The 19,718-nt window shown below is 56.1% G+C and overlaps 2 protein-coding genes across 7 annotated transcripts in view; both read right to left on the bottom strand.

The window, feature by feature from the left end:
- The window catches only part of LOC128338384 (anoctamin-7-like), a 24,618-nt gene extending 9,692 nt beyond the window's left edge, over positions 1–14,926 (bottom strand). The window contains exons 1-21 of one of the 3 annotated variants that reach the window (XM_053280720.1): positions 14,683–14,926; positions 10,994–11,099; positions 9,834–10,021; positions 9,603–9,710; positions 9,391–9,527; positions 8,691–8,748; positions 8,429–8,539; positions 7,799–7,964; positions 7,366–7,456; positions 6,602–6,698; positions 6,065–6,208; positions 5,534–5,671; positions 4,810–4,908; positions 4,568–4,670; positions 3,997–4,108; positions 3,425–3,479; positions 3,195–3,292; positions 2,872–3,008; positions 1,822–2,027; positions 1,020–1,162; positions 841–931 (exon numbers count right to left, since the gene is read on the bottom strand). In XM_053280720.1, the coding sequence (XP_053136695.1) occupies positions 841–931; positions 1,020–1,162; positions 1,822–2,027; positions 2,872–3,008; positions 3,195–3,292; positions 3,425–3,479; positions 3,997–4,108; positions 4,568–4,670; positions 4,810–4,908; positions 5,534–5,671; positions 6,065–6,208; positions 6,602–6,698; positions 7,366–7,456; positions 7,799–7,964; positions 8,429–8,539; positions 8,691–8,748; positions 9,391–9,527; positions 9,603–9,710; positions 9,834–10,021; positions 10,994–11,099; positions 14,683–14,742 (2,448 nt within the window). In that variant the 5' untranslated portion in view covers positions 14,743–14,926. Of the gene's footprint in view, positions 1–840; positions 932–1,019; positions 1,163–1,821; positions 2,028–2,871; positions 3,009–3,194; positions 3,293–3,424; positions 3,480–3,996; positions 4,109–4,567; positions 4,671–4,809; positions 4,909–5,533; positions 5,672–6,064; positions 6,209–6,601; positions 6,699–7,365; positions 7,457–7,798; positions 7,965–8,428; positions 8,540–8,690; positions 8,749–9,390; positions 9,528–9,602; positions 9,711–9,833; positions 10,022–10,993; positions 11,100–11,515; positions 13,760–14,682 lie in introns of those variants that run through there. The other 2 variants (XM_053280719.1, XM_053280718.1) reach the window with 2 other exon arrangements.
- CPLANE2 (ciliogenesis and planar polarity effector complex subunit 2) lies at positions 13,899–19,556 on the bottom strand. Of its 4 annotated transcripts, XM_053280738.1 has the most exons (7): positions 19,342–19,411; positions 18,957–19,027; positions 18,542–18,664; positions 18,103–18,255; positions 16,491–16,615; positions 16,122–16,258; positions 13,899–15,259 (listed from the first exon to the last, which is right to left on the bottom strand). In XM_053280738.1, exons 2-7 carry the CDS (start codon positions 18,967–18,969, stop codon positions 15,001–15,003), a joined length of 810 nt encoding a protein of 269 aa, XP_053136713.1. In that variant the 5' UTR covers positions 18,970–19,027; positions 19,342–19,411; the 3' UTR covers positions 13,899–15,000. The 4 variants fall into 4 exon arrangements, with proteins under 4 accessions (XP_053136713.1, XP_053136710.1, XP_053136714.1 ...); XM_053280735.1 differs by lacking the exons at positions 18,957–19,027; positions 19,342–19,411 and adding an exon at positions 19,441–19,556; XM_053280739.1 differs by lacking the exon at positions 18,957–19,027 and having other exon boundaries at positions 19,342–19,428.
- Positions 19,557–19,718: the final 162 nt, after the last annotated feature.

The raw sequence follows: 19,718 nt of genomic DNA, 5'->3' as shown, positions 1-19,718 counted from the left end.
CCCCCAAGTCCTCATCCAAGTGCTTCAAGAACAGAGATTTGTTCTTGGTAATCCTCACAAGAACCTTGCGAGGTAGCCCGGCATGATTGCCCCCACACTGCAGATGGGAAGACTGAGGCTGAGAGAAAAGGCTTGCCTGGTGGGTCTGTGACCAGTCTGCTGGCTCAGAGAGATTATCAAGCAGCAGGAGCCTCTCCCCTGCTGGAATTCTGTCCCAAAAAACTAAACAAGCCAATTAATATACCCCATTATGCAGACATGACATTTATTATCCTGAGTGCGTACATCCATAAGATGGTGAACTCAGGAAAGGCAGCCAAAGTTATGCACATGCCGTACATTTTTTAAAATTAAAATTTAGTGCCTCATTCAGACATTTAAGACCCCCTCAGGCAGAAGATTATTCAACTAAACGAGAGAATTTAAATTAAATGCAGTTAAAGAGGACAATTATGTTCCATTAAATAAGAGGATTCAAGGGGGGATTAGCAAAAATACTTGTCAAGAGTAGCCGAAATGCTGATGTATTTTTAGATCATCATTATTATTTTAAATGGGGGCAGGGGGAGGTTTTCCACCAAGTGATCTGCACATTCCACACCTCAGCACAAATTGTTCCATATGGGAAAGTGATGCAAACAGATTCTATGAATAGAGAGACTGGCTTTGTTTGTGGATATGGCTTCCATCTGCACGCTTGATTCCAGAAGCAAAGATCTTTTCCAAGCGTCTGGCCAGACTACTGCAGTGTGCTTCAGCTGGGGCTGCCCTTGATGACTGGCTGCTCAATCTTAAAGCTCCGGCAGCTCCAAGATCAATCCAACCAGCTGTGGCTCTCACCTCGAAGGTGATGATGAACCCCAAGCGGATGGCTAGGAGCTTCCAGTAGAAGAGGGTGTAGTTGCCGTTGGGGTCACGGAAGGCCTTGTATCTGCAGGGAAATGTTGCAGCGGTGTTTTAGTGTGGGCCCAGTGGGGCAGGGGACACCTGGTTTCAAGGAGTTTGGGGCAGTGACTCACCGGCACATGGTGTGGTTGCTGTCTACATAGCTTGGCGGAGAGTAAGCCAGCGTGAAGTTGACGTAGCCGTGGAGGTGGCTGTCGTATTCGTACTGGTAGAGGAGGCGTGGCAAGAAGTCGGACGTGAAGGCGATGAGGAAGGCCTGCCGGAGGGGTGGGGGGAACCCCAGAGAACACCGCGGTCAGGCAGGCAGGAGAACCAGGAGCTGGGTTGGGGGTCACACAGTCACGGGGGTCCTGGCGAAATCCTAGTAAAATGCTTCTGGGCCGGAGCGGTTGGACCAGGATGTGCCCTGGAATTCTGGGTTCTCACCGTCAGCTCCACTAATCCTGTTTCTGCATTTAGCCAGGGTCCTTGTGACTGTGTGAACCCAGCCAGAGAATTTTACAGCTGGGAGGAACATTGGAGGTCATCTAGCCCCGCCCTGCCGCTCAGTGAAGGAAACGGCTATGGCGTCCCTGACAGCCTTAGTCTGAAAACTTCCTGCCACGGAGAAGAGCCCACCACTGCATGAGGCAGACGGTTCCACTGTCCAACAGCTCTGACAGTTTGGAAACCCCTCCCACGGCCTGGCCTGAATCGGCTTCCTTGCCATCCCAACCTACGGTCTCCAGAAGCAGCAGAGAGCAAGCCCCCGGCTCCTTCTCGGGGCCAGCCCTCCAGACAGCGGAAGACCCCCCCGGGGTCTCCCGTCTCGCTGCTGAAGGCTACGCCTAGGCGACAATCCGGAAAGCAGCTCCCAGCTGCCCGCGCCTTCACACCTCCTTCCCCCAAGGAGTCCTGGACGCCTCCCTGACTCACGTTGACGATGACGGAGACCTGGGCCAGCACGTCCAGGATGAAGAACCAGACGCTGATGTCCTGGGCCCTCTCCGCCACCGGGCGGCGGTACTCGCACACGAACTTCTGGGCGTCCAGGCGGATCTCCACCCAGTTGTTGAGCAGCGCGAAGAGCGGGGCCAGCGGGAAGGCCGCCACGAAGATGGTGATGAAGCCGAACTGCAGCACTGAGCGGGGAAGAGGAGGAGGAGGAGGAGGGAGTGGCAACCTGCACAACAGCCCTTCAGGGTAGGGCTGTGTTGTTATTCTCACTTATACAGGAGTGCGTGTGTGATGGGGGGGAACAGTTGCTATAACGACTAGGGGGTTTGGAGAAATTGCAGCACCAAGGAAGGAGAAAGAGCCTGGGGCCTTCTGAGTTTAGAAAGGAGGCAGCTAAGTGTGGAGGCAGCGGCATTTGAAGGGGAGGCTAGAAGTGTGAGCACTGGAAGAGATTCCCCTCAGCAGGGGATGGAGCTGCTCTGGGAAGAGCATCTAGGCTCCAAGTTCCCTCCCTGGCAGCATCTCCAAGACAGGGCTGAGAGAGACTCCTGCCTGCAACCTTGGAGAAGCTGCTGCCAGTCTGTGATGACAATACTGAGCGGGATGGGGCAAGTGTTTAACTCAGTAGGAAGCAGCTTCATTGAGGGGCCATAACTCAGTGTTAGAGCCTCTGCTCTGGCAGCACCTCCAGTTAAAAAGGATCCCAGGTTGCAAGTGAGGGGAAGGTTGTTGGGAGAGATGCTGCCAAACAGAGTTGGCCACGCTGGGCTGGATGGAGCAATGGTCTGGGCGCGGTGTCATTGAAAGGCACCTGCTCTGAGCTCACACAGTCCCAACTCCAGTTCAAGGATCTCCAGTACCCCGGTAGGGGAAAGCCTTTCTCTGCCTGCGGCCCTAGAGAGAACTGCTGCCAGTCAGAGCTGGCAGAACTGGGCTAGGCAGCCCCATGGCCTGACTCGGCAGGAGGCCGCTCCAGGTGAGCAGGTGACCCTCCCCCCCCGCCCTCCCCAGCCACCCCGACCCCCTTACCCATCTCCAGGTACTCCTCGAAGAGGCCTTCGCACTCAATCAGCTCGTAATCTTCCTCCCAGCGCTTTGGCTCCTGGCAGATCTGAGAGCCTCGCACCCGGGCCAGCTTCCGCTTCTGCCACCAGGCCTTCAGCTTCCTGCGGGGGCAAAACCAGGAATGGCCGGAGCTGTGGCTGCCGGCTGCCTCTCCAGTATGCGCACGACGCCAGGAGGCCCGCCGGGGGTGGTTGCTGCTGCTGCCCAAAGCACCCCCCACCACACCCAGTGTCGAGGAGTTCCACAGGAGGAGGGGTAGGGGTGTGTGTCTGGTGGAGGCAACTCACGGAATCAGGTACTCCTGGACGTTGCTGACAATCTGCTTCCCGACCATGATGATGAAGAGCTGCTGGGCCAGTTCGATCAGGCACCCGCCGGGACCGCACTGCAGGGAGGGAGGGAGGGAGGGAGGTGTCTCTTCTGCAGGGCTCAGGAGACACCTCTGGGGCGCCAAGTGGTGAGCCCCCCCCCCCCGACTGAGAAGCACCGTCCCCCTCCCCTCCGCCCCGGGACTTACGTCTTCATTCCGCATGCCCAGGAGTTTGCCGTACTGGCCGGGATACCCCACAAACCTGCAGAGGGGAAAGGGAGGCATCGCTGCTGGAGTCTGCGGAAGACCAAGCCACAGCGTGCGGCCGGTGGGTCCTTCCTTAGCGGTGCCCCGAGGAATGCCAGAAAGCCCCCATTTCTCCCGGGCTGGGTGGGCTGCCAGCTTTACCACTGAGCCCAGGAGAGGGCGAGGAGGAGGAGAGCTGGTCTTGGAGCAGCGAGCACGAATCCCCCCTCTGCTAAGCAGGGCCCACCTTGGTTTGCATTTGGAGGGGAGACTCAATGTCTGAGCCCTGTAAGCTCTTGCCCTCAGGGGATGGGGCCGTGGCTCCGAGGCAGAAGAGCCTCTGCTTTTGGCAGGCAGAAGGCCCCCGGCTCAGAGCCTGGCAGCATCCCCACGCAAGAGCGGGAGGGACCCCTGCCCGAAAGCTTGGAGTGCTGCTGCTGGTCAGTGTAGGCAGCGTTGAGCTGGGTGGACCCCCTCCCGCCGCCTCCCACCACCCCCTGGCCCCAACGTGTGTCCCACCGCCGGCACAGCACCTCCCTTTGAAGAACGCCACGTAGAACGGGGAGGAGTAGAAGTTGACGAACTGGAAGATGAAGACCTTGAAGGTGAAGGCGTCCTCGTGCTGCGTCTGAGTCCGGTGCATTTCTGCCCGGGAGAGACCGAGACTGAGCGGGCCGAGACTGGGCTCGGTGGGCCAAGGGTCTGACTCAGGAGGAGGCAGCCGCCTCGTCGTCTCTCAGGGGCAGAACATCGGCTTTGCATGCAGAGGGTCCCCGGTTCCCTCCCTGGCAACGCTTCTCCGGGCAGGGCTGGGAGAGGTTCCTGCCTGGAGCCTCGGAGGAGCCGCGGCCCGTCAGAGCAGGCAGTACTGGGCTAGGTGGGCCAAGGGTCGGACTCGGCACAAGGCCAGCGTCCTGGGTTTCTAGGGACGTGGGTGCCGGGCACAGAGGGCTGAACGGTGGGATGAAAGGAGGAGAGCCGGACGTGCCGGGCTGGTAACGCTCACCCCCAAGGCCGCGCGAAGTGGGTCGACCGCGGCAGCCTCAGAGGGGAGCGGAAGGCGGCCGGTGGCAGCCCAGACCCCTGGGAGGACCCCAGACTCACCCCACCGGGTCAGCTTCTCCGCCAGGGAGGTGTAGACCTGGCTCATGAGGAGGATCAGGACCAGGTTCACCATGGAGCTGCTGATGTTGGCGATGTTGCCTGCCTGCAAGAGAGGACATCCGAGGAGGCCATTGGCAGGATCAAGCCGGGGGGGGGGGGCGGGGCGCATCCTGGTCCCAGTGCAGGACCCCACGCCGGGCATAAGACCCTCCCGCAGGCCCCCCACCAGGCCCCCTCCTCACCTGGGTCATCAGAATGGTGTTCCCCGTGTGATACATCATGGTGCTGACGATCCCCCGATACATGATCACGGACACCAGAAAAATCATCACGACGCAGAGCTGGGAGGGACAAGAACACAGACTGGGTCACCAAGACAGGGATGTCGTCGTTGGTTCATTTGTGCTGCGCAACCCATGCACATACGTCTTTAATGAATTTTATGTTAATATTTTAAGGGGTTTTCGTTTTGGGTGGTGGAATGCCCCGGGCCGTTTTGGATAGCTGGTTTGTAAATGAAAACAAGCCAGAGTGGCTTAAGAGTAAAAAAGTAAAGGCTTACAGTCTACACACTGACACCAGGGAGACAACAGAGGAAGGGGCAGGCGGTTGGGATGGGGAGAGACGCATTTATTTCTGTGACATGGACTTCTAAGCTTCAGGGAAGAAAGGAGGCTGGGGGTTGTGTGAAGGGATGCCCAAGTGAGTTTTGAGGAGGGACGGGGAGGGAGGGATGGGGGGGGCGGGGAGGGAGGACAGGAGGCAGCAAGGGAGAAAAGGCAGAGTGATTTAAGGGGACATAATTCCAGAGGGCAGGAGGTCTGTGTGGGCAGAGACATTTAAGGGGGAGGAGACATTTAAGGGGGAGGAGACATTTAAGGGGGAGGAGACATTTAAGGGGGAGGAGACCTCTTGCACACGCACACACACACGCCCCACTTGGGGACACACACAGGCCGGCCGTACCATGATGATGATGGCCATGGATCCGGTGAGGATGCGCGACAGCCGGTCCCGCTCAGGGAAGTGGGGCTCCTTCACCCCCGTGATGGGGTTCTGCTCCATGCAGGGGGCCATGGCCGCGAACTCCGGCCGGGGACGCTCCTGCTTGGTCCAGGAAAGAAAGAGAGAAAGAAAAAGAAAGAAAAGAAAGAAAGGCAAAAGGAAAAGACAAAGAAAGTCAAAACAGTTCTTGTAGGCAAAAGAGAGAAACTCATGGCGGCAACCCTACACCCTTTTATTAAGGAGGAAGTCCCACCTAACACAATGGGTTTACCTCTAAGGAAGTTTCCTTGGCCTTTCCCCATCTATCTCCTGCCAATCAGGGATGCTGTTGCTTTATCTGTTTGGCGGATTCTTGCTATTAACTGGGATACAATTCATCTGTTTGGACCCCTTTGGTAACCACTCTTTCCCCTTCCCTTTAAGGTTGTGTCTCTGGGTTGTGTCCATCAGCCCCACACAGGAGGACCCCTATATCTGCCCCCCCCCGCTTGCCTCCTCTTCCTGGAAGTCCAGGCAGTCCCAGTGGTGGGCAAGCGTGGCATTCTTCCGCTTCCAGTACTCCAGGAAGGCCACGGCCCAGAAGGACATGAAGACGCTGAAGAAAACTGTCCCCGGGTGGTCGAAGAGGTAGCCGACCTGTGCATGAGACGGGAGAGAAAACCAAAAGGGAGAAAACCCAGGCTGCAGTCCACAGAACAAAGATGTTTGGAGAGAAAAAAGAGAGAGAGAGAAAGGACACTCCCTCCTTCTTGGATGTGGTTTATGTCCATTTCATTTATTATTTATTGTTTTATTATTTTATTTATTGTGATTTTATACCACCACCCCTTCTGTCAGTTCTGGGCAGTTTACAATAAATAAGATAAAGACCTAACCATCAGTTAAGCCCAGTCAAACAATCAAACACTATGAAAGTGTTTCAAACAATTTAAAAACCCTGGAAGGCCAGACTAAAAAAAAAGGCTTTGCCACGTTCCATTAGCAAAACACAGCACCAGCATATATATATGCCCACGGCAGCCACCTCACCTTGGCCATGGGGCAGATCTCCGAGACGTTCCAGTTTTTGCAGGTATCACAAAGGGGGCACATCAGGAACTGGCCTCCGCTGTTGCAGATCTCCTGCCTGGGAGGAGCAGAGGAGGGAGTCAGCGGGGGAGGCAGCCACGGATGTGCCCTCCAGGTCCTCAGCCTCTGTTGGGACCCTTCCTAGGAAGCGGCCTTATACTGAGTCAGAACCTTGGTCCATCCAGCTCAGTGCCTCCTACTCTGACCGGCAGCAACTTCTCCAAGGCTTCATCAGGCAGGAGTCTCTCCCAGCCCTACCTGGCGATGCTGCCAGGAATTGAACCTGGGACCTTCCGCCTGCCAAGGAGAGGCTCTGCCACTGAGCTATGCCCACCCCTTCCAACCTTTGCTAGGGCATAGATTTGGCACAGGGCCAATGCCCTTGAAATGGGGTCAGTAAGCAACTGGAGCTTGACCTGGAAGAGAGAGAGAGAGAGAGTGTGTGTGTGTGTGTGTGTGAGAGAGAAGCCACAGAAGAATAATTGACTGCCGCCTTGGAGAAGCCGCTGCCAGTCTGTGTAGACCATACCGAGCCCGATGGACCAAGGCTCTGACTCAGTATGTGGCAGCTTCCTGTGTTCCTGCGAGTTCTTCTCAGCACAGGAAGAAAGTGGCTCTCCCACCCAGAGCCGCCACCCTCAGGGGCCTCCAACGAGAAGGTGCAAGGGTCCCCTGAGCGGCCCCGCCCAAGCCCCTCCTGGCCGCGCCCCCCCTGCCCCACTCACGCCGGGGTGTTCGCCCCCATGGCTAACAGGCCCGCCAGGAAGACCAGCGTGCCGACGGCAGCAGCTGGGAGCAGCCAAGCAGTGTAGAAGCCTGCGGGGGAGAATGAGAGGGGGCCCCCGTGAGCACCGACCTCCCTGAGGGGCAACCCAGGGCCCCCACTCTCTCCATTCACGACACCCACCGCCGGACTTCCCTTCCTCTCTCTCCCTCCTTGAGCCCCCTTCCACCCAGATGTTGGCTGCAGAAGAGCAGCCTTCGCTGGCCACAACTCGGCACCCTGGATTGCGGGGAGTCGTTTTAAAGAGGAAAGGTTCCCTCTGGGTGCATCACGGATACAGGGCCCTGTTTTCAACACGGGGGAGGAGGGAGGGGACCGGGGCGGCGGCGGTGGTAGTGGTGGTGGTGGGTGCTCTGGCTGCAGCAGGCTCTCACCCAGCCAGGCGAAGTAAATGGCCACTTTCTCTCCAAAGTACTCGCGGATGTGGTCCAAGGGCTGGTATTTGTACCAGCAGCGCCACTGAGCCCAGAAGCTGAAGAGGATCTGCCGCGGATTCAGCTCTTCGCCGGGCACCTCGTACTCGGGGAGTTCAAAGGGGCCCTGGAGGAGAAGGTAGGGAGAGGTCTTTGACAGCACGCATGTCTCAGGGAGCCACATCGGAAGGACACAGGGGAGCAAACCTCGAGCTCCAAACCAGCTCAAAAGCCAATTAAACCCATAGTTATGTCTTGGCTGGGGCCTCCCTCGCACTGCTCCTCCCGGCCGTGAGCCCCTTTGGGACAGAGAACCGTCTTCCCACTTCATTCCACTGAGTCGGTCACGTAAAACACTCGGAGGACTTTTCTGGCTGGGGGGGGAACACCGGCCTACAAATATCTGATGATAATAAAAACCGTCACACCAAGCGATGACAATGGTGCTTCTGGGCACGTGCAGTGTGTCCTCCTCCAGCTCACCCTTCATGGCATTCTGGGCAACGGCAGCCCCACCCCCCCTCTCGGGAGCTGCCCTTCTGTGCCCACCGCCCCCGACTCCAAAGCGGAGTTTCCCAGCAAGCCTCTTACTTCGTGCAGTGGGAAGGCTGCGGCATAGACCCCTTCATTCAGCAGCCGGTCGATGCCGATTTCCGCGTGTTTCCGCTTCCCGTAGACCGTCCGCGCCAAGATCTCATAGACCTGCCCGTGGGGAGGAGAGACGGGATTCCAGCCTCAGGCCGGAAGGCAAGCGGCCCGCAGCAGATGCAGGGACACCGCCTTCTCCCAGGCGTGGAGCTCCTTTCACCCTGGGGATGGGGCGGGCCGGGCACGCCACCCGGCGCACACTCACAATGCGATGCCTTTGTGTGTTGGTGAAGTAGGTGTCGTGAGAGTCGCTGCCCAGGAACCTGGCAGAGAGAAATGTTGCAGACTGGGGAGGGGGCCGTGGCTAGTGGCAGAGCCCCCGTTCGGCATGCGGAGGGTCTCGGGATCAGTCTCTGGCGGCATCTCCGGCTAGGGCTGAGAAAGACGCCAGAGCGGTGTGCTACATCCTTGAGTTTCTCCTCACAACAACCCTGTGAAGTAGGTGAGGCTGAGAGAGCAGGGACTGGCCCAGAGTCACCCAGCTGGTCTCCTGGCTGAATGGGGACTTGAACTCGGGTCTCCCTGGTCCTAGTCCGGCACTCTAACCACTACACCACGCTGGTGGGAGAGCCCACTGAAATAGGGCTCCTGCGTGCAGAAAGTCCCAATTCAGTCCCTGCCGGCAGCATCTCCAGGTAGGGCTGGGAAGGACCCTCGTTTGAAACCCTGGAGAGCCCGTGTGGGTCAATACGGACAGTCCATGAGCTGGGTGACCCGTTCCCTGGGCTCCCCTGCAAGCCTCTCCAGGCAAGAACTTGCGGTCTCAAATGCTCTCTAGAAGAACACAGATTCGGCCGGCCACCCTCTCAGCCCGGGTGGCGATGGCCTCCGGAACCTGGGAGGTGGCCGGGGGAGCCGAGCTGGCAGGAAGGGTCCCCCCGGGGCCACAGCCCGCCCTCACTCACTTGTCCAGTTTGGACTTGCGGAAGGCACAGGTGTAGTAGTCCATGGGCTTGTTGGGGACCCGCTGGTCCATCGCGTTGGGGATGTGGAGCTTCTGGAGGAGGTCGCCGGAGCTGTTCCTGTCCGGGTTAGGGTGGGCCTGCAAAAGGTGAAAAGGGGGAGAGGTGGCTGGGGGCTGCTCAGGGGGGCGGGCTTCTGGGGAGGGGCTGCTCACCTGGAGAGGGGCGCGCATGCACAGCTCCTCGGCGTAATACACCAGCACCTCCCAGGGGGCGCTCAGCTTCAGGTAGTGGATGCTCTTCCTCTCGCTCAGGGTCTCCTCCTGGGAAGGGGGGCGGAAGGGAGATCAGAGAGGGCGGTGCTGGACTGACCAGCGGAAAAAGGTCCCTACACCAACCGCCAGGCCCCCCTGGGCCCGGTGCTGCAGGGCAAACCCACCCCATACCTTCTCCATCAAGAGGCCCGCACTCCGCAGATTCTTGAGGAATTTCCGCTTCCACCTTTCCTGCCGCCCCAGAGCCTGCTCCTGGCTGCCTCCCGGCCCCGCTGCCCGGTCGCCTTCAGGGTGCGCCTGCTTGCTCTTCCTCTTCTTCGAGGGACGACGCACCTTCTCCTCCCAGACCAGCACAAAGTCTGCACAGAGGAAGGGGACCGAGTGGGGGAGAGGAAATCAAGGGTGTGCCCCTCACCCCACTAAAAGCACTTCCCCTCCCCAGAGAGGCTCCCCAGAGCCCTAAAGTTGTGTTGACTCCTGGGGTCCACAGAGCCCTGTGGTTGTCTTGGGTAGAATACAGGAGGGGTTGACCATGGCCTCCTCCCGTGCAGTATGAGATGATGCCTTTCAGCATTTTCCTATATTGCTGCTGCCCGATAATATAGGCGTTTCCCATAGTCTGGCAAACAAACCAGCAGGGATTCGAACCAGCCACCTCTTGCTCCCTAAGCAAGTTACTCCTCCGCTGTTCTATTTCAAAAGCAATAGGGAACCTTGTTTTCACTGTTTGGGATATTGTTAGGAGAGGAGAGCTGGTCTGGTGGTAGCAAGCTGGACTTGTCCCCTTAGCTAAGCAGAGTCTGCCCTGGTTGCATATGAATGAGAGACTTGATGTGTGAGCACTGGAAGAGATTCCCCTTACAGGGTGGAGCTGCTCTGGGAAGAGCAGAGGATTTCAAGTTCCCTCCCTAGCTTCTGAAAGATAGGGCTGAGAGAGATTCCTGCCTGCAACCCTGGAGAAGCTGCTGCCAGTCTGTGAAGACAATACTGAGCTGGACAGACCAGTGGTCTGACTCGGCATATGGCATTTTCTGTGCTCCTATGTTACCTGCTGGACACTAGACTTTGTTTGTAAATGAACTCTCTTTTATTCTTATTTTATTATCACTAGAAAGATTAGCTTAGCCAATCTGGGAAATATCTTGGGGCAAGCCCTCATTGGAGCAAGCAGCTCAGCTCTTGCAAGGTCATTTGGTCCAAGCATGCAGCTCAGCTCTTACAAGAGCATCTCTTGCAGGTAATCAGTTGCAAGAGAGTCCAGTTCTTTCCAAAAAAAGCTCTGGCAGGACACTGGAGCCAAGAGGCTCCGGAGTGGCCACAGCCGGACTCACCAATCTTTGTCGTCCCGTCTCGGAAGAAGTTGCCACTGGCCCCCCTGTAAGCCCCGTCGCCGTATATGTAAATGGGGTCGTCGTCGTCGTCCTCATCGTCCACATCCTGGTGACCCAAGAGGAGGCGTATAGGATCAGACTGGAGCAGAGGCTAAAGAACCAGGTGTCCCTTCCCCCCCCCCCACCCTGCAAGGCAGGCCTGTTGAAGTTGTCCCGCTGGGGAGGGGCTGCAGCTGTGCAAGGTCAGGCCTCACCCTTCCTGCTGCCTGTGTTTCACTCGCACAAGGCCGCTGTGCTCGCCATTCCTGGCGGCCCCAAGCCCACCCCTCCTGCTCTGGTGTGGCCCAGGCTGTCCTTCAACCCCAGGCCTTCCTCCAGAGCCGGTTCCCTGGCGTGCCCCCCTGAGCATGGGCAGAGCGTTTCCCTGTGGACACTCGGCCACGACAGCGGGGGGTCCCTGGAAAGCCCGTCCGTTCCCCCCCCCGCCCCGTTCCAGGAGCTCAGCCCCAAGTTGGCACTTACGAAGCTTCCGCCGGGGCCCCCATTGGGGAGGGGGCTGCTGCTGCTGCTGGGGTCGCAGAAGGGGCCCGAGCTGCGGCTCCTGCCCAGGCCGATGAGCAGGCGCGTGTCCTGGGCTGCTGCTGCCGCCTCCGGCCCGGCCAGCTTCTTGCGCTGCATGCTGGCTGGCTGGCTGGCTGGGGGGCCCCACTCCGGAGCAGCGGCGGCGGCTTCTAGGGCGGCGGGCAGGCAGGCGCGTCCCCGGTGGGTGGGGTGGGAGGTGGTGCAAGGCTGTTGCTGCTGCTGCCGCCGCCCCCCGGCGCGGGGTCCCCTCCCTGCCCGGCTCACCTGCGGGCCCGCCGGGCGTCTCCTCCTCCTCCGCGCGCCCCCCGCCGGCTCCTGCAAGGGGGAGGCGGAGCCGCACGAGGCCTGGCCGCAGTGGGGGCCCAGCAGCTGCAGCAGCCCCCCCGCCCCGTGCCGAGTCACCCCCCCTCCTCCTCCGCGGCAGCTGCGCCTCCCTCCCTGGCTGCGCCCCTGCGCGGCGGCGATGGCGAGGCGGGCGGAGCTGGAGCAGCAGATGCTGCCGCCGCCGCCGCGAAGATGGAGATGGCGCGGGCGGGGTAGAAGGGGGGGGAGCACGCAGGGAGGGGCTGCCACAGCAAGAGCAGCCTCCCCCCGCCCCAGCCCCGCTTGCAGAGTTTTGCCAGGCGGGCGGAGGACGGAGACCGATCGCCAGTGGGGGCCTCCCGCCGGAATGCGCCCCCAGAGCCCCTCCAGACCAGCCTCCTGCTTCCGCGGGTAGGCTGCGCCTGGACGTGGAGGCTCTATTCCTAACGCCTAGCAGCGACTGTTGAAGAGCCCCGGCGCGGGCTCAGACCCAAAGAGCCATCTGGTCCAGCCTGGGGAGGCCAGAGAAGAAGGAAAGGGCGCGCCACATTTTTGGGCCACCATAGAGGCTGGGAGGCCACCTGTCAGGGCGCAAGACCTGGACTGCAAGCCCTCCAGGTACCCTGCCAGCCCTTAACATCCTTGGATGCTGGTCCAGCATCTCTTGTCCCGTGTGCTGAACGGATTCACACCAACCAGCCAAAGCTTTTCATTTTTGCCAGTCCCTGACTCTGCAATAAATTGTCTCTCGGAGGCCATTGCTCTGCCCCTGCTTGGCCTTGCAGAAGGTCCCAGATTCACTCCCTGGCAGCAGCATCTCCAGGTAGGGCTGAGAAAGACCCCTGCCTGAAACCTGGGAGGGCTGCTGCTGTTGCCATTTAGTGCAGGCAACAACAAACTAGACGGGCCAAGGGTCTGACTCTGTGTAAGCCAGTTTCCTATGTCTTTTTAAATTCGGGCATTGTAGTTCTTCACCTTAAATAAAATAATCCGGTGCTTTCAGGGCCTCTCGGCACTGCAAAGATGGGCGGTTATGAGGATGAGGAGTTCATTAAGCTCCTGCCCACCAGAATGCAGGGACGCTCAGGTCAAGAAAACGGTTTTATTTTAAAATAAAATAAAATGTGGCTTCTCAGAGAGGCCTAAATGAGATGGATTCGAGGAGGCGAATTGCAACAGCCAGCAGTTCCAGAAGCATCTTCCCCTCAAGTTTGCACGGTCGGCCTCTCGGGGGTGATGCTGGCCCATTAAATATTAAAACTAACTCTGTGCAAATGGCAGAAAGAGAGGGAGAGAGACGGGAAGAGGGCGTCTGGAAATGCGACACCCTGCTGCAGAGCCTGTGTCAAGGGAGCCGCAGACCCAGAAAAACCCAAGACGCGTGTTGGGGGCATCAGCTTGCCCTCCGAGCTGTAGAATTTAGAGCTGCCAAATTTAAGCATTCAAAAATAAAGGGCTGGTGCAGAATTTCTGGGCCTTCTGGAGCGCTGGGATAGCTCCCCGGGGGAAGAAAGAGGTCCACTCCACAATGGCCAACGCAGAAAGGCCTATACCATGCAATCGAGCAAGCCCTGTTAGGCAGATTCACCCTGGAGTTGGGGATTTGAGGGCAGCTTTCGCATGCACAAACATGCATGTTTAAGGGACACAGGCCTGTCTCCTAGCAAATATAAACACCTTAAGTAAATAAAATAATAAACAGGGGCTGCGTGTCTGCGGCAGGAAACTGCCTCTAGCAAATTCAGTTGCTTCTATGAATTAATTCCACTCATTAATAGAGAGGGGTGTATCTGGCCCCAAAGGACGGGGGACTGGGTGGGGGGATTGCTGATGTAATATCTCATTTACACATCTTGTTTACGAGGAGGCGAAGTTCTCCACGGTGCTAAGGATTTTTAGATTGCAACCCCCTAGGGCCAGAGACCGGCCTTATTCATTGCACAATGTCGCGCGCGCAGGTGGCCTTCTATAAATGATAAACAAAGGCAAGATTATTGAGGGAGTCTATATGCACACAACCTCTCCTTTCCAAATTCAAGGAGTTTTACTTTAACTCATTGCTATAATGGTGATACAAACGGGAAGGAACCCACACAGAGAACAAGGCAGTGAGTGCAAGCCGCCGCCGCCGCCGCCCCCAACCCAGGAAGATAAAACCTTTACAAAGATCAGCTCAAATGGCAAAGTTGTAAGCAAGCTTCCAAACATCACAGAACTCTTCTTCAGGCCGGATGTTGGGCAAAATAAACAAGAAAACAGGACATACCTGGAAAACCCTAAAGCCTGTCGTTTGGACTGCCTTAACATGGAGTTCAGGAGGTGTTAGATGGAGAGTTCAAGCCTAGGGATGTTTACTTGGATTTTAGCCCCGCTTTGTTCAGTGGGGCTTACTCTTTAGCAAGCTTGCCTAAGATTGCAGCCTTAATCAGATTAGCCTGAGCTAGGTACCCAACGGACCCTAGGCTGCATCAAGAGTAGCCAGGATAAAGGAACAATAGCCACTCTCCCAGGTTTTTGGGAAAATATAAAATCTAGTTCTTGCAAAAACAATACTTATGTTTAAAGCACTTCTTTAAAAGTCACTTCTTTTGAAAGTCCCTTCTTAAAAAGTCACTTAAGACACACACACACACATATATATATATAAAGACACCTTTTTTAAAAGCACAGCTCCAACCTGTGACCGGCGTTTCCCTGCAAGAGGAAATCCCAGATGTTGTTGACTACAAATCCCAGCATCTGGGATTCCCTCTTACAGGGAAGATTGCCAATATGACTAAAGAGAAGTCAGAGAGTTCTCCTACCTTTTCAGTCCAGGCTAAAGCCCCCATTCGGACCGCCACGGCGATAGTACTACTCTGCATTACTGAATGCAAATTCTAAGAGGGTGCTGGGGTCTCGGCGCACGGCTGTCAGTGAGGGAGGGGCTCCCCCAGAGGATCACCTGGCTGCTGGCCCCCTCCTAATTCAGGGGTTTCCCCCACCGTGGGCGCCATGGCAACATGGCCTTCAGCCTGGCCGGTCTCCCAGGCGTGGAAGTGGGAAGGCTTTGTGCTGCCTTTTCCCTCCGTGGGCAGCTTTTGTGCAGCATTCGGAGAACCGTTTGCTGCCAGCAGGCCCTGTCAACACGGAGTGGGCTCTGGGGGCCCAGGGGCGGGCAGAATCAGGCCTGCGGCCACTTGGTCCTGGCGCCAGAGGTGCTCGGCCAGGCCGTTCAGGAGGTGGGCCACGTCCGAGAGCCCCGCGCGGCCGTCCAGGGAGTGCCCGTCGGCCAGCCGCCGCACGTTGACGCTCTTGGCCCGCAGGACAGGCAAGCCCCACGTGTGGCGGAAGGCGGCCATGTCAGGTCCCGTGACGTCGGTGTGCGCGAACTGGTCAAACCTGGACGGAAGCGTCAAGGAGGAGAAGAGGGGAAGTGTGCGGGGAAAAGAGTCTTAAAATATGGCAGGGCAGGAGAGCTGGTCTGGTGGCAGTGAGCATGAGTGGTCCCCTTGGCTAAGCAGGGCCTGCCCTGGTTTGCATTTAAATGGGAGACTACATGTGAGCACTGCAAGAAATTCCCCTTGGGGGGATGGGGCCGCTCTGGGATGAAAGGGCACCTTGCCTGCTGGCCTGCAGAAGGTTCCAAGTCCCCTCCCTGGCAGCATCTCCAAGACTGGGCTGAGAGAGACTCCTGCCTGCCACCTTGCATAAGCCGCTGCCAGTCCGTGCGGAAAATACTGAGCTAGATGGACCCAGGGGCTGACTCAGTAAAAGGCAGCTTCCTGTGTTCCTATGTGTCCCAAACATTATCTCTGTTTAAAATGCTGACAGGCCTGTGCCACATAGCTCCCCCTTCCGATGGCAAGCCTCTTTTTAAAAGATATTGGGGCCATCCTTGCGGTTGGAACTGGGGCGGGGGAAGTCTCCCAATCTTGTGCTAGATAAAAGCAAGGCTGGAGGCAGGGAACTTGATGATGTGCTAAGCCCCAGCTGGGTCGGATGAGCACGCCCTGCCCAGATACCATCCCCCGTCTCAGAACAAGGTAGGCGGGGAAACCTTCCTCCCCACCTGGGGCTTGGCAGACAAGCCCGCTCTCTTGTTCATCTTGCTTTCATCTAACACACCGCCAGGAATCGGGAAGCCGCAGAGCTGCCGGGCTGGGGCAGGGGGCTTCATAACAACAGCCCTGCTTTGTGAGAACAGAGCTGCTTTGAGCACACCCGGAGTGCCTGCAACAGAAAGAGTCCCTCTAAAGGATACTTGGTGCCGATCACCATCTTGACGGCCTTCTTGGCCCCTTCGGCCACGCGAGAGATTTGGTTCGGCAGGTCTTCGAAGGACGCGCGGTCCGTGAAGGAAAAGAGAAAGAGGAAACCGTCCACTTTCTCCGTGCACGCCTGTGGGTCGGAGGCGGGTGGGTGGGGACAGGCAGGGAGAGACGCGCAAAGATAGATCCTGGTTAGGAAGATGCCTGGCTTGGAAACCCGCGGATTAATTTAATTGCTGCATAATGCCTGCCTCCACCCGCATCTGATGCTGCTCTGACTTCAGAATGCAGCCCTCCTTGGGAACAATTTTGAGCTTTTTCGTGGTCCACAGGGCAATTAAGCCCTCCGTATTGTTGCTCACCGGGAGGATGTGATCAAACTTCTTGAGCACAGCTTCTCCACAGTCCCAGAAGGAGAACTTGAAAAAGAGGGCTTTGCTGCTCTCTCTCAGCTTTGCCGGCCAGTACACTGTGGTCGTCTGGATTCCTACAATAATTTCAATCATCCATTAAAATAACAAACATTTAAAACCAGCTAAAACAATTGAAAAAGCATTTAAAACTCCAGGCACCAGGGAACCATGGCGCCTAGAAATTTAACCATGGCACTGAGACGAGGATGTTCAGAGGCAGAGTCATTTAATGAAATCTGTATTTGTCCCAGGCACTCCTGTTTCTGATCTAACTGCATTACGTGTAAAGGGGATAAAGAGAAGCCCATACAGGTGAAACTCGAAAAATTAGAATATCATGCAAAAGTTCATTAATTTCAGTAATGCAAATTAAAAGGTGAAACTGATATATGAGATAGACGCATTACATGCAAAGCGAGATAAGTCAAGCCTTAATTCGTTATAATTGTGATGATCATGGCATACAGCTCATGAGAACCCCAAATCCACCATCCCAGAAAATTAGAATATTGTGAAAAGGTTCAACAGTAGGCTCCAGGTGTCCCACTCCAATCAGCTAATCAATCCATAACACCTGCAAAGGGTTCCTGAGCCTTTAAATGGTCTCTCAGTCTGGTTCATTAGGAATCACAATCATGGGAAAAACTGCTGACTTGACAGTTGTGCAGAAAACCATCATTGACACCCTCCATAAGGAGGGAAAGCCTCAAAAGGTAATTGCCAAAGAAGTTGGATGTTCCCAAAATGCTGTATCAAAGCACATTAATAGAAAGTTATGTGGAAGGGCACAATTATAACAAATTAAGGCTTGACTTATCTCGCTTTGCATGTAATGCGTCTGTCTCATATATCAGTTTCACCTTTTAATTTGCATTACTGAAATTAATGAACTTTTGCACGATATTCTAATTTTTCGAGTTTCACCTGTATTTCCCTTCCCTTCCCATCTACACATTATCAGTCACTAAATTTGGGGTTTTTGCCAAGGGTCCATTGTCTGGCTCCTACATTTCGGGGCTGGTTCTTAGATCCAAGGAAAACTTGCCACAGCCCAGCATAATGGCATTCTGTGAAGTCCAGAACCTTGCATACACCACGCCAAGCCATGCCAGTAAGTTTGCTGCTTTTGTACTGCTGCCCTTCAGGACCAACGGAGATGTTGGTTGAACAACCCAGTTTTCAAATTATCTCTGGAACCCAGACGATTTCTTTGTGTATTGAGCAGGATTTGTGCATATCGTTTGTGTTGTATGCATGTGGGCACATGCATACAAGGCTGGGTTGATGCTGTGGGTGCATATGGATGTGTGCCACAAGAATGTACCGCACATGTCAGGAATCACATGGGGAACTCCCATGGAAAACAGCAGATATTTTTGTGTTGCATGCCTGCTTTTTAAAAAATTTATATTGGCAGAAGGTACACTGATTATTGTTTTCGTGTATTGCAGACTGCCCAGAGCTATTTCGATGGGGCAGTATAAAATCATGTTAAATAAATGCGATCAAGCAAATCAACAGGAGGCAACGTCAGCTGCTCCCCCGCTCCCACGGCCAACACCTGTTGTCTCGTGATGCACCGGAGGCACTTCCAGACCGGCCAGCTTGGCCACCAAGGCGGTCTTGCCCACGCCGCTCTTCCCCGACACAAAGACCTTGTAGCTCACGACGTCAGCAGCCACTTGAGGAGGGAGCACCGGCCTCTCAATCGACCCTGCCAGGGATCAGCACCAAAGCAATTCTCACCAGGGGCTTGACATGGGAACACAGGATGCTGCTGCCTACTGAGTCAGACCCTTGGTCCATCTCACTCAGTATTGTCTATACTGACTGGCAGCAGATCTCCAGAGTCTCTCTCAGCCCTGCCTGGCGATGCTTCCAGGGATTGAAACTGGGACCTTCTGCGTGCAAAGGGTGGCCTCTGCCACCCACAAACCCACCTCCAGAGCTTAAGTACCCTCCCTCAAAGTGCTGCTGAAAGCCAGGTTCTTCCCCCTCACCAAAGAACTTGCGCCTGTTCCGGTGCAAGAGAGCATCAAAGTACTCCTTGCTCTCTTGGGTCTTGTGCCAGTCCAGGACGACCACCGATCCAGGGGGCACGATCATGCCTGCCCTCGTTGAAACTGTTGGAAAGGGAAACAAAGCAAGCAGAAGTCAAAATAAACCAGAGGAGCGGGATGCTGTACAGCTGTCAAGGGTGGGCCAGAAAAGAAAACACCACACAGGGCCTAGGAGCGACGCTATCGTTGTGCATGGTTCTAACAGGTGGGCTGCATCCTGCCACTAGAAAGGCAGAAGCTGAGCTTCAGTGCATACGTGCAGCGTGAGGGTGGTGTATGGAAGGTCCCCATGTAGCAGGATGCAAAGCTACTTGGACGCATAGGCAGCTGCCTTCTAGAGTCAGACCCTGCTTACTTGAACTAAACATTGCTTGCACAGACTGGCAGCAGCCCTCCTCCGTCGCTGCTGGGGATTGAAACGGAGACCTTTTGCATGCAAAAAAAAAAAAAAGGCGCTTATCTTTAAGCTACAGTCTCATTCCTCTCTGCCTACAGAACTACTCGAATGCCAGGCAGGCTCCTCGTGGGGAGGGGGCGGGAAGTTTCAGGGTGGGCTAGGCAGGCAGCCACGGAGGTGGACAGAATGCCCCTTGGGGGCCCCCACCCTCAGTCTCTTCTTTGATGAGTTGCAAGAGAGCTGAGCTCCCCGCCCCCCAAAAGAGAATTTAAAAATGCATGACATCAGAAGCACATAGCCCATGCATCTTAATGAGAAAGGCTTGCCCTCGATTCCCCCCTACCCAAATTTTTATATTGTTTTCCAAAAAGTGCGTTCACAGCGGCCAGCTGGAACTGCCCCTTTAAGAAGGTGCCTGCCTAGTGCCTCCTCCTTGCCTCACCTGCGCAGGCACTTCCGCTCCCCTTGCGTCTGACGACAGCACGCCCACTAAGCCCGTGGCTCCTCCCCTTCCTTTCCCCCCGCCAACGACGCATGCGCGCAAGAGCGTGTCTGCGATAAGCCTGCTCTATTGCTAGGAAATGATTTTCAGACGACTTTGCAAGCAAAATAATGAGTTGCACTTGAGCATAGTCATCTCGGACCTGTTTATTATTTAAATAATAATTTACAAAAACCTGGCACCTGCAAGCAGCATGCTTCTGAGCATGTACAGAATGC

This window comes from Hemicordylus capensis, chromosome 16 (assembly GCF_027244095.1).
Source record: "Hemicordylus capensis ecotype Gifberg chromosome 16, rHemCap1.1.pri, whole genome shotgun sequence".
Classification (NCBI taxonomy): domain Eukaryota; kingdom Metazoa; phylum Chordata; class Lepidosauria; order Squamata; family Cordylidae; genus Hemicordylus; species Hemicordylus capensis.
Note: the sequence above shows the minus strand (reverse complement) of the source record. Positions and strands in the feature narration are given on the sequence as shown.